Raw genomic sequence first — 13,830 nt, forward strand, 5'->3', positions numbered from 1 at the left:
TACAAGGACGCGGAGGTGACATCCAGTACAGTGCAGTCCAGTTATAACGATATCAAAAAGAACGAAAAATCCGATCGTTATAACCGATCATCACTATATCTGGACTGCCGTAAAAAAATGCTGCCGAAGTATGTATGTCTTCTCACTCGTAGCTCGATGTGGAATTAGGTGGGCGAGGCGGCTGGCGCCATCTTATGGCGCGTGAGCGGGACGCGGTTAATGGCGGCAGATACCAACTCATGTAGGCAAATGTATCGCCCCGTCTCACCATCGTTCAAGGGGAACTTATGAATGCAAATTTCACGATTATTCTGCACAGAAAACACCGTTCAGAAGGCAAAATTTTGCTCATTATGTCTGATGTGCGGTGAATAACGTATCGTTATATATGTGTTTTTTTTTCTTATAGCCTAATGTATAAGTTGGCACTCTTGAGCCAGCTCATCGTTATAACCAATGTATCGTTATATGTGGCATAACATATATAAGTGCAGTCCACTTATATGTTATAAGCGGACTGCACTGTACCTCATTATCCTTGTCTTTTGAATGCGGTGACGTCACAACAGAAGGGAGCACACCAAGATGATTATGATCAGTGGCAACGACGTTACCTTCATAATTCATAACTTGCATTTAGAACAAAGGATGAAGAACGTAAACACAGCACCGATCTGTCAGCAGACGAAGGAGAAAGCATGCGACGTTTTGCACCTACATGCAGAGTAAAAGAGAGGAAGCGAGATTTTCATGTTGTCACGTGACTGCCGCAGTGCCTCGCTGCCAGTGGGTGTGGCTGCTTTGCTGCAGCTGAATTTTGCCGGTGGCGGCGCGCCACAGGCATTTTTCTGCTAGTGTGTATGTGCCTTAATGAGCCACACTAGTAAAATTACATCACTTTCAAGTTTGAGTACTGATATTGTTTTGTACTTTTAATATTTAATAGTCTGAACAGACTTGAAATAAAAGGCATGCGCTATGAATGTTATGTTTCATTATGTCTGTTTCCGGGCTGTCGTTCTCAGAATTCTAAGGAATAGTTTAGTCTAGAATGTGAAACATAGTATGGGCAGCTTTAGGGATTGAATAGTGTAGCAATATAACCTGCATATACATCATGGATAAGCACATGGCATACATATACGTAAACATAGGTGTGGAGCCCCACGGCAATGGTAACAATGGTGGAGAAGATTCGATTGGAGTGCTCATATAATTGCTGTAGTTATAGAAAGCAGGGTGTCTACCAAGCAGGAAAACCGGGAATTCTCAGGGATTTCGAGTAGTCTGGAAAAACTCAGGGAAAACTCAGGGAATTTGTGCCTCTATCAGGGAAAACTAGCTTAATTTTATTGAAAGGGTCGAAAGTCGCGGTAATGCTGGCGTGAGTAACAGACAGGAATCGTAATGAATCGTCTTTCATGCCCTGTCATCAGCTGGAGGAGGTGACAGTGTGCTGTCAGCGACCGACTTTGCGGATTTCCGATAATTTGGACGGCTACACGGCACCACCACGTACCCTTTAGAGTCAGTGTACCAGAACGTCTGAAATTTCAGACGCAAGAACTCTTTGCTGTCCGATTTTCCGAACGTTTTGCCGTGACTGCAGGTGCGAAACGGCATTAATCAAAGCCACCACCACTGCCGTTTTTATTACCTCGCTGCCTCGAACCGGCGCTCTCACACGCAGATCCGCTGGCAGCCATAGCCACCACTGCGGTAACGCTAGGCCTAGCTGCTTCGGCGTTTGCTATGTACCTTCTTGCCATTGGGTGCCGTGTTTTTTATTGAAAGAATTTGCTTCTGTCAGCAATGGCACAGATTCCGCCGTTGTGGTCCTCGTGATTGGCTTAGAAGCTTGGAAAGCACGGTGCGTTGCATAATGCCGGTTCCCAAAAGTCAGCTTCGCCTGCATACAGAAATGTTACTTGGTGAAGCATACGCAAGAGTATTGCAGTGAAGCATAACAAGCATGGAAAGGGGCTATTGTCACGGGACACAGTATGTATTCCTTAATTGTACACGCATGCACCCGGTATTTCCTGTTACAGTACGAGCACCGATATGCCTAATACATGTACCGACAGGCCTTCAGAGCATTTTCGAATGTGCCTGTGATGGTTTGAGCCCTTAAGGGCAGTAAATGACAACCATTTATTTTTTCCAACTGGCCAATGTTTCGTATGTTTTCACGGCCCCTAGGGAATTCAAAAAGTGGGACATGAACTGTAAAACTGACCAAGAAGATGCTTCAAACGATCCGTGGGACGAACAAGTGGTGGAAGGAAGACAAGAACATAAAGTACCTACGCATTGTGGAATGAAGGGGAAAGGAAGCAGGCTGCCGCCATTTTGAAGGAGCTTGAGCTCAAAAAACAAAGTGTTGGCTGATGCCGAGATGGCAGGTGTCCCTGATCCAAACCAATATAAACTCTTTAAAGCAGTGAAACACAATACTGAGGTGTCGTGGGTGGACTGAGAGTATGTTAGAACAGTTGAGGTTGACTTACGAGCTGTTGAGAAAGAATCCCAATTGTGACAAAGTTCGGGCATCATACCGCTGAGCTTGCTATCACTTGATAGAGATAGCTCATATTTGAAAATATTTGCTTCTATATGTATCTCCTTTTTATTCGTATTTGAGAATGTCTGACTTGATTTGCATTTTTTTAAGACATATTATTTGCTGTGCATTTTACTAACTCCTCCCTTTATTCTCTTTTTGAATAACATAAACACTACTCCTTAGTATTCAAATTGGATTAAGTCGTTCTATTTAAAAAAAAAATTTCATACGCTTACTAGAGAGTGACAGCATCGGGCAATAATGGTTTCAGCCCGTCTTGACATAAAACATAGTTCTGCATCACTCAGGGAATTTTGCGAAGGCACTCAGGGAAAACCTAGAAAACTCAGGGAATTTGGAAATGTCAACTTGGTAGACACCCTGAGAAAGGCTAGGAAACACATATTAACTGGGCAAACGTACAGTCCAAAGTCCCTAAAAAATTCGGCATACTCGAGTGTAGTTGACATCTACCTAAGGCAAAGCATTACATGAATCGTTGCAGCACTAGATGCCGACACGCACTGATCTGGTGAGGTCCGAGGTGTCCAAGATGCACATTGTCATTTTTGCGGCTTCGGGGAGCTTGCGTTCACTCTCCTTGAATTCGGCTTGGGTCAGCAGCTGTTTTGGGCAGAGAATTTGTGGGAAACTTTGATGTGCGCGCCCAAGACGCGTGTTGTCGTTTTCTGACAAGGATAGGAAACCAAAACAAGATTGAGCTGGTGAATGTCGGAATACAATGCCACGATGCCACCAGGGCAAAACGTGACACTTGCTTTGCTGCCTGTAGCAGGAAATAGAGGCATATTTGTGTTTTCACCTATTAAACGCATGCATATGCTACCTATGACACTGTGCCACACGCGCTGTGAAACGAATAGGTGAAGATGCTTATTGCAGTGGGTTGTCGGCGATAGCTGTGAATGGTGACATGCGATGACCTGCAAGCAGATTGGTTGGTACCTATATAGGAAACTGTGTGAAAGAACGAAGTGGGGCACTTGCTTATGCAGCATCAAGCACAAGGGGCTCCACGGTGTATGTGGCAATATATGAGTCTCTACACAAAATGTACTGAATATTTGAGAAATTGATAATAGGTATTCGATTCACAAATTGAATTATTCAAACATTTGCTATTCAATTCAGTTTGGTGATATTCAAATATTATTTGCACACCCCTACCTATTGCCCTTCCTCTCCACCAACACAGCATAGCACAGCCCATAGCATGGTTCAGCGTCACTCTAGTGAAACTTTTCTTGTGTGGGTGAGATGCATTTTTGTGTTAGCTGCTAGGCAAGCCAGGATAATTTTATGTATGGCATTACCACTTGTCTGCTATTTGGTTTCCTGGCAGCTCATGTGCCATTTTAATTCACAAATTCAGTGTCTACAGCCAGGCTTCTCCGAGATAGTTGCATCAAGTAATTAATGACCAATTCAGATAGGTGTATGCCTTTGCAAACATACAAGTTCATGAATGTCACGTCACTGGTAACTATGCAGGCGAGGCAAAGCTGCCAACATCGGACAGTTTCCACTCTACATCAACGATGACGTCGAGCACGATGCACAGTTCTGAGGAGAATACCCAGGAAGCATCCCTTCGGCGCCATGGCTCTCATCCGTCCACAGCATCTGGTGCCGATGCAGATGAGGCTGTTAATGAACGTAACCTCCAGGCAGAGCTGAAGACATTCCGCAGTTGTGATTCACTCCTCAGCATTGCCGAGGGATCCTACACAGGCCTTGGCAGGCATCGAGATGGCTCGCATATTGGTATGTTGGTTTACACTTCACCACTGATGCAACGCTTATTCTAGGAGTACTACGCAAAACTGACTGGCTGAATATCTGTCTCTTCTATAGCTCATCCTCTGTGAGAAACACCTCATACAGTAGACTTCCGATAATTGGACTCCAGTTAATTAGGTAATTCGATGCTGATCAAAGGCCTTGGCTGGAACCCATACATTTCGATGGGACCAAACTTTCATTATTTCGATCCTAAAATTGGCCTTCCCCAGATAATTAAAACTTAACCAGTTAACATGCATGTGCCTGACCACTATGGTTACCCCAATAGCAACCCCTCTAGCGGCAGCATCTTTCTTGACAGAGCTTAGAGGAGAGCGAGTGTGTTGAACACACATCGCATCCCGCCGGAAATACGTGTTCTCGTTCTACCCTAGGAAGATTTTCAAGTAATAATGATAGCTCACAATGTCTGATTATGATAATCACCCAATTCTAATGCACAGCTTTTTTTTTGTTTTTCCCTGGACAATTGAGCTGAAAATTTCACTCGTGCCATTCATATTCTTTGCGGCATAGTGTGGCTCTGCTGACTGCAGCAAAGCTGACTTTAGGAGACGGGCTGTCCTTGTGCAACACATATTGGACCTTTTTCCATTTTTCTTGCTAAACAATTGAGTGTGCTTTAGATTTCTACTTTGTTTAGGGACTTTAATGTCATTTCAGCATTAATTTTCTGCTTTGGACACATAGAAAACCGGAATGAATTTGATTCATAAGAATATTAGACTATGGCAAATACTGCCAATGAATCGGTGGTGTGTTTCGACGTTTTTTCTGCCTCTTGCTTAATGCGATCAGCCAGATAATGTGGTCAGTTTTGTCGGTCCCATTGGGGTCGAAATAATGGTAGTCAGCTGCATTAGTTTCAGCTTAGCATTTACCGTCCTTTTTGACAAGTGCACACTAAGTGCAGTGCGTGGTGGTGCTTTGGTTATAATAGTCAACGAAAGTGCACATATGCACTAGCAGTGAACTATTGTGCTGGAACGGGTTGCTTATGAAAGATGGTGGCACACAGCATATTGCCATGCTGCATAGACACCTGTACTGTTTAGTGCTGTGCAATGCAAGGCACCATTGACTGAAGAAGGTGGTGTGGATTATGTATCAATGCATTCTTGAGTTTGTGCAATTCGTATTTGTGTTCATGAAAATATTTCATAAATGCAAACACAAGAACCTGCAATAAGTTTTTTCATCCAGGCCCTCACATGTTTTTATGCTGATGCTGGCTTGTAGTTTATCGAAGCACACACACGCACATGCGCGCGCACCCTTCTGCAATCAAACTCCAAAGTGGTGTGCAGGCCATTTGAATCCACCATTAATATTTGAGGCCTGCCACAAGTAGGCTACCAGCAGCAGTTTAGTTTGGTGGCAAGTAATTGATGACTGCACCAGCTACAGCCAGGCTAATAAATAATCAGTTGTGACTTTTGGGGCAGTGTTTGCATCCACAAGGTAGTGGTCGCAGCGAGATTTGTAGCTTTCCATGTTTCTAGTGAGCACAATTAGCATTTGCATAGGAGCTTGTGCCAGCAGAGCTATCAGCTCCAAGCACTCTCTTCCTTCCTCTCACTGTCATCTTTCTGTTCCTTCTCCTCCTTCCCCACACTGCTGACTGATGTTTAGGTGTCAGCTGTGTGCTAGACAGTTATGGTGAAATTGGCAGGCTTTTCTCTTTTCTCTCGGCTAATATTTCTCTTTTTGTGCTAGTAACTATTATTGAGAGGCTGTTTGGCTTTCATTTATGTGCCTTGGCAGTGAACTGCAGTAGCCTCAACAACACGTATGGTTCAGTGACCCCCAAATGAATCATTCCACGCATAAATTCTATGCGCGCTGGGGTTCCACATAGCATGTTACAGCAGCAGACTGTGTACCACAAATGCGACATATTTTTAATGCAGAAAATGCTTCATTGAGGCAGGCTTCTAATACTAATACAGTCTATACTGGATATATCGAGCTAGAAGGGTATCGCGAAATAGTTAGATATATTGATAATTAAAAATATAAAAAGATGCCTACGTGGAGCTTAGCTGAGATCTCCACAAATCTTGGACAGGTTCCCGAGATCATGAAAAGTAGGGAGTTACTGATTTGCTTCTCCAAGGCTGTATCGAAAGCACAAAAGTTGACTTATTTCTTACTCAAGAACGTTGCAAGTCGCTTGTGCTGCGAAATAGTCTTTGATATACTCATCGCAACGGTAACACTAAAGGCTTGTGTCACCTGGACGTGAAACTGCAATACTCCTCACATGCATCAAAGTGCTTGGTGCACATTCTTATTCAAGAAAAGGTAGAAATGGACACACCATGGAAGCAAACTAGTCTATATAGATACTTGCCGAGCGACCATCAGGGCACTTGTAGTGTGAATCGTGCATGAACGTGCCCGGTCGTGTGTTCGTTACAATACCAACAATACACTGTTTAAATTGCTGATCATCACACGTGGGCAATGAGCCAGGTGGACTATGATCACCCATATGTTCCTGCATGCATCGGACATCATATCTGGGGTGAATATGTTATGTAATCGCTTCTTATACAATTTTGAGAAGGATTGAAAGCAGTATGCAATATATAATGTACAAGTGGCCTTGGGAGAATACTCCAAAGAAGGCCATGATAGAGGCAGAATAAAGTTCTTCACAGGAAGCATCTTCCGCCTCATATAGCTGAGGGATACCGACTCTGACTCAACTGAGATGTGTTTATAAAATGCAGATAGGTGTAAACACTAACGTAAATTGTTCCCTTTCCTGCATGATTAACCACCTCTCTGAATTTCAAACGTTCTCATTGCTTTGTAAACGCGTGACAAATTTTGTGACATGCTCTAATATTTTTTTCATTTCTATGTGGTTAACAAAGGTTCAGGAATGCATTAACATGTTTCCTAGAGTCCCATAAAAAACAATGGGAAAGCATGTCCTGCATAATGAATTACTTGCAGAACAAACCAGCCCACGAAACAAATAACTTCACTCTGCGAGGTACCATTGTATGTCTTGATGAAGAAGGTTAGAAATATAACATGTTCCTGGTTTATACATTTGTCGCTGAAATTTAAATTTAATAACACATTGTCGTAAACATATCACTAATACACATAATGCTATGTACAATATACTGTAGCTCACCTATTTTTTAAACATGGAGGGGTCAAAAAAGCTACCAAACAAAGTGTGTGAACAAAAAAAAATACTCCCAAGAGAAAAATAAATTTTGTTCTTTCTTCAATGCTAACAGTACAGAAAGTTTGTGAATATAGTAAAGCCTCGTAAGTTCGGAAAATCGGATAATTTGGATTCGTCTTTTGCTCCCAGCAGGCATATGCATTAATTAATGGAATCAAACTCTCCTTATTTCAGACCTATTTGGCCGCACACCGGTTAATTCGGACAACTCTTAGAGCTCGGCGAATGTGGAGCACCGCAAATGTGCTATGGAAACAGGCAAAAGTGGCGCTAGCATTTAAATGAAACAAAGTGGCAGAGTCCACATCGCCATAGTCTTTAGCAAAAATTGTGCAGGAACGATAAAAACGCCTCAATTCTTTATGCTATTTGTACCTTAATATTGGTTACTTGTGAATTTTTTCTCATGGGCATCACACTGCATTCTCCACGTGCCTTCATAACTGTGTAGTCTCCATCCATGATCGTGTTGATAGTGCCCATGATTTTGTCCGTAGTGGTTGTGGCAAACAGTAGTTTCGATTTGACTCAGTAAAATGGTTGCACGTGTAGTGTTACAAACACAGCGGCTGCTGTTGACAACATTACTAGACTAGGTTCAGTTTTTGAACTCTCCGTAGGTGCTGTATATTGCAGGCGACCCCATGCCATGGTTTGCCACCAGAGGGCGGGAGCGCTGCGGGTGCAGCTCTGCATTGGTGAAGGTGCTCGGGTCCTCGGAGTTCGTAACTTCCAAACACAAGAAGTGTTTTCACTGATGCGTTTTTTAATGTTTGTATAGGCTCTTGCTTAGCAGATTGATTGAAAAACTTTACTGAGCTGTGAGAATGCTGCTGCACTTCCCCTGAGTGCGCTGTTGGAATCCTTAGACTAGGGCCCCAGCAGCCCTGGTCGTCCGCTACACTCTACTAATCAGCTCTTGCTGATGAGTAGCTGTAAGTAGCTGATTAGTATCTTTAATCAGCTGTTGCTGTTTAGTACTAATTGGTTATTAATGCGAACACATTATACGGCTCATGAGGCAGAAAATCTGGCGTAGGTGGCGTTGGTGTGACCATACGATGGTCGAAAACGTCAAGAGAGCCCCAGGTGAACCAATTAAGGGGAGACGCTCCTCAGAAACCTTTTTTTTTTAAATATTAATGCTAGACAAATGAAAATTGTACCACTTATATAGCTTGATATCCTCATTCCAAATCTGTTTTTAGTTTTAGGATAGCTTGATGCTTTCATGTCCTAAGTGCCATGTATAAGTGAAAAACAGTGCATGTTTGTGCAGCTACTGGACCTAGCAGTTGGCATGATATAGCAGTGCAAAATGGCTTTTCTTGTCCCTAACACTCCACTGATTGCTAATAACCAAGATAATGCAATTCCCTTGACAGGCAACATTTTGAGAGAATTTCATATCTGATGCTTCGTTTTCAGTGACTGGTACCCAAGGGTATTGAACATTTCGATTCTTAAAGATAAACTGGTTGCACTAAAATCTAGATCAGTGCATTCTACATATCTTAAAGATGATGCACACCAAATTTGGTCTTGATTGGACCACAATAAGTACATCAAATGTCGTGCACAAAAGCCATGTTTGGCCAAAAATATGAAGCTGAGAAAAACACGATTGAAAGTTATAAAAGTTCTTTATTTGTGTTGTAGCGCTGAAATCTATATAAAAATTGCACATAATGCAGGCCAGGGTATCTAGATCTAGTGCACAACTTTAGAATTCACCTGCGCCATATGTTGTTCTCTCATAGAGTCTTCGTGAGCACCATGCTGATCCACTTCCTGCGCTGTTACTTTCCAAGCCAACTCTAAGTTCAGCCACTGCTTTTGTAGCAGCGAGGTGCACTTTCTTTGTTATGGCGGTGAACGATTTATGGTGCGTCGGTTTTGGTAAACCAAGAACTGCACAAAATCGGACGAGTTGATTGTGTACAGCTCTAAATGCGCGCGCCGCAACCACTGCCTTGATATTCACGGCGAAACTCTCTTGGGCTGGCCGAAGGGCGCGCTCCACCGTTAGCGTCGTCTACCGGAGATGCACGCCGCGACGAATACGTTGACGAGATAACGGACGTGGTACACGCTGCATTGTTGCAACACAACCCCAAAAACGACGCGAGTCGTTTCCGTTTTTTGGCCAACTCACGGATAAAAAGGTCGCGCCGTCCGCACGCCGGACATGCCGCGGCGCTCACGTGCCCGACGCCGATCTCGCAGATAAAGATGTTTGCCGTCTCCTCGCCGCACCTATCTTGATTGTCGAAGATTACCTACTTTTTCTCCGATGCGCTGACGAATTCGTCTGCGCTGTCAACGAAACTTGAGCGGCCGGCCGGCTCTGAACCGTCGAAAGCGTCGCCGTCACCTAGGTTAGGCTTAGCTGCCGCGGACGTCTCCATTGCACGCCGCTTGACTTTGCGGCGAGTCCCCTTGAACTTGTGCTTCGACCGATACTTTCGAGGTCGAAAATCGCGTTTCTTCACGGGATCCATTGAAACAAGGAGCAGAAAAATGCCTGAAAGCCTGGGAACACGTCGAGAGAGCGGCGCGTCGCAGAAAGAGCAGACAACCTGCGGCCGCGTCGCGCGCTAGCAGCCAATGGCGTGGCCGGAATCGCACCACGTGATTTAGAAATCCAGCGAAAGCGCTCGGTTTTGGCGGTGAAATGTTGTTTTTATTATTACTTCTCGGGGAGATTGTGACGCGGCAAAGCCGACCTCGGAGAGAAAAAGCGTAGGCCTACTGCCTTGCACAAGCCCAATAGCTTGTGACGCCGCGATTTGACTCATCACGCGCTGGAAAATGGGCCAGATTTGCACCTTTTCTCGCCACCTCGGGTGCTTTCACCGAGTTTATTTATAATTTCCCAATCATTTACGGCTCTGATTTCTTTATATGTGAAAGAGGAGGGATAAATCTTGCTGAAACAGTCAAAAACATAAAACTGACTTTTCTGATGAAAATCGCCGTTTTTCGACCCGCGTTTATGATGTCAGTTGTGTTCATATGATGTCAGTTGTGTTGGGGTGCATTTAGAGGCATTCTCAGATCATGAACAGCAGGTTGCCATTATCCCTCAAGAGAAAAGTGTATAACAGCTGTGTCTTACCAGTACTCACGTACGGGGCAGAAACCTGGAGGCTTATGAAAAGGGTTCTACTTAAATTGAGGACGATGCAACGAGCTATGGAAAGAAGAATGGTAGGTGTAACGTTAAGGGATAAGAAAAGAGCAGATTGGGTGGGGGAACAAATGCGCGTTAATGACATCTTAGTTGAAATCAAGAAAGAGAAATGGGCGTGGGCAGGACATGTAATGAGGAGGGAAGATAACCGATGGTCATTAAGGGTTACGGACTGGATTCCAAGGGAAGGGAAGCGTAGCAGGGGGGTGACAGAAAGTTAGGTGGGCAGATGAGATTAGGAAGTTTGGACGGTCAACATGGCCACAATTAGTACATGACCGGGGTAGTTCGAGAAGTATGGGAGAGGCCTTTGCCCTGCAGTGGGCGTAACCAGGCTGATGATGATGATGATGATGATGTCAGTTAAAGCAAGGTAACTAAGAAAAAGTTAATTAAAGTGGAGTGGACTAAGGCAGAGTGAATTAAGGCACAGTTAATTAAGTTATAGTTAATTGAGGCACTCAAAACCACTCCCTTTGGTGGGAGCTGAAACCGCAGCCTTTCATGTTAATTAAGGAAAAGTTAATTAATCTAGAGTGAATTAAGGCACAGGTTTAATTATGATACAGTTCATTACAACACTCGAACCCACGACCATTGGTAGGAGTCGAACCCACTACCTTTGGTGTTAATTAAGGCGAAGTCAATTATTACGGAGTTAAGGCACTCAAACCCATCATCTTTGCTGAGTCAAACCCTCAACCTTCAGTAGTGGCAGCACTTTTGCATTCATCCACATAGGGATAACTCAGCTTTTCATGATGCATTTACTATTTTGCATGGAAGCTTGTCTTTATCTACACTATCCAAAATAAGGCTTTTTACAGGGTCAGTAATGTTGTTGCAGTTGGCCTTTAAGCAGGCACGTACGCAGGATGTTTTTTCGGGGGGGGCCCACCACCTCCATCATCATCATCATCATCATCATCATCATCATCCTGTTTTATGTCCACTGCAGGACGAAGGCCTCTCCCTGCGATCTTTAATTACCCCTGTCCTCATCCAACCGATTCCAACTAGCGCCCGCGAATTTCCTAATTTCATCGCTCCACCTAGTGTTTTGTCGTCCTCGATTGCATTTCCCTTCTCTTGGTACCCATTCTGTAACCCTAATGGTCCAACGGTTATCTAACCGGCGCATTACATGACCTGCCCAGCTACATTTTTTTCCTCTTGATGTCAATTAGAATATCGTCTATACCTGTTTGCTCTCTGATCCAAACCGCTCTCTTTCTGTCTCTTAACGTTATACCTAGCAATCGTCGTTCCATCGCTCTCTGCGCTGTCCTTAAGTTGTTCTGAAGCTTCACTGTCAGTCTCCAAGTTCCTGCCCCATATGTCAGCACTGGTAAAATGCGCTGATTGCACACCTTCCTTTCCAATGATAATGTTAAGCTTCCAATCAGGAGCTGGCAATGTCTGCCGTATGCGAACTCACCCATTTTTATTCTTCTGTGAATTTCCTTCTCATGATCAGGGTTTCCTGTGATTAATTGACCTAGGTAAACGTACTCCTTCACAGTCTCTAGTGGCCGACTGGCGATCCTGATCTCTTGTTCCTTTGCCCGGCTATTTATCATTATTTTCAACTTCTGCATATTAATATTCAACCCCACTCTTACACTCTCTCTGTTAAGGTCTCCAAACATTTGTTGTAACTCGTCGGCATTGTCGTTGAATAGAACAATGTCATCGGCAAACCGAAGCCTGCTGAGATATTTGCCGTCGATCTTTACTCCTAAGCCTTCCCAGTTTAATAGCTTGAATTCTTCTAAGCACGCGGTGAATAGCTTTGGAGAAATTGTGTCTCCCTGTCTGACCCCTTTCTCTATAGGTATCTCCCTGCTTTTCTTGTGTAAAATTAAGGTAGCTGTAGAACCTCTGTAGACATTCTTACGCGAAGGACGAGTCAGTAAGACGAGAAACTATTTACAGATTATATTTACAACAACGGTTGCAGCTCTGACCGGTTAGATTCACAGCGCGAGCCCAGTTCGTTCTTCCTCCTCTTTTCTGGAGTGATGGCACCTACGCGCCTCGTTCAAACAAACAAATACCACACGCATGTAGCAATATTTTCCAAGCTTTTTACGTAAACGTTCTGTACTCCTAGATTACGTAGTGCCTCTACGATTGCTGGTATCTCTACTGAATCAAATGCCTTTTCGTAATCTATATAAGCCACACAGAGAGGCTTATTGTACTCTGCAGATTTCGCGATAACCTGATTGATGACATGGATGTGATCCATTGTAGATTATCCCTTCCTGAAGCCAGCCTGTTCCCTTGGTTGACTAAAGTCCAGTGTTTGGAGATTATTTTGGTAAATATTTTATATAATACAGGGAGTAAGCTAATGGTCCCATAATTTTTCAATTCTTTAACGTCTCCTTTTTTGTGGATTAGTATAATGTCTGCATTCCAGTTTTCTGGGACCCTTGCAGTCGATGGACACTTCGTGTAAAGCGCCGCCAGTTTTCCAAGCATTATGTCTCCTCCATCTTTGATTAAATCGACTGTTATTCTACCTTCTACTCCCGCTCTTCATCGTTTCATGTCTTGCAGGGCCCTTCTGACCTTATCGCTAGTTATAGGAGAGTTTCTGTATCCTGTTCATTACTGTTTCTAAGTGAGGTATCGTGACTCCTCTGGGTACTGTATACAGGTAAGCTTAGAATTTTTACGCTGCTTTTACTATATCTTCGAGATTGCTGATGATATTATCCTTCTTATCCTTTAGTGCATACATACATCATGGTTTGTCCTATGCCAGGTTTCTGTTTTACTGATTTCAGACTGCGTTCAGTTTTTACGGCTTCTTCAGCCTTTCTCATGTTATAGGTTCGAATATCAGTTATTTTCGCCTTGTTGATCAGTTTTGACAGTTCCGCGAGTTGCGTAACGCTGTGCGGCCGCCAGTCCCATACAACCGCGTAGAGCGCAGGACTCTGCAATTCTAGACGTACTGCGCTCAACTTTCGCGGCGAGCGCAGTACCCACATAAGCACAGCAGAGAAGTGGCTACGTGTGGCGGTTCGA

At 43.8% G+C, this 13,830-nt stretch overlaps 1 protein-coding gene across 3 annotated transcripts in view; it reads left to right on the forward strand.

Moving 5' to 3' along the window:
- Window positions 1-13,830, forward strand: part of Pask (PAS domain containing serine/threonine kinase) — a 100,626-nt gene that overhangs the window by 57,872 nt on the left and 28,924 nt on the right. For all 3 annotated transcript variants that reach the window (XM_050183195.3, XM_050183197.3, XM_055073918.2), the window contains one exon: window positions 4,079-4,351. In XM_050183195.3, the coding sequence (XP_050039152.2) occupies window positions 4,079-4,351 (273 nt within the window). The remainder of the gene's footprint in view (window positions 1-4,078; window positions 4,352-13,830) is intronic.

The sequence above is a fragment of the Dermacentor andersoni genome, chromosome 4, assembly GCF_023375885.2.
Source record: "Dermacentor andersoni chromosome 4, qqDerAnde1_hic_scaffold, whole genome shotgun sequence".
NCBI lineage: Eukaryota > Metazoa > Arthropoda > Arachnida > Ixodida > Ixodidae > Dermacentor > Dermacentor andersoni.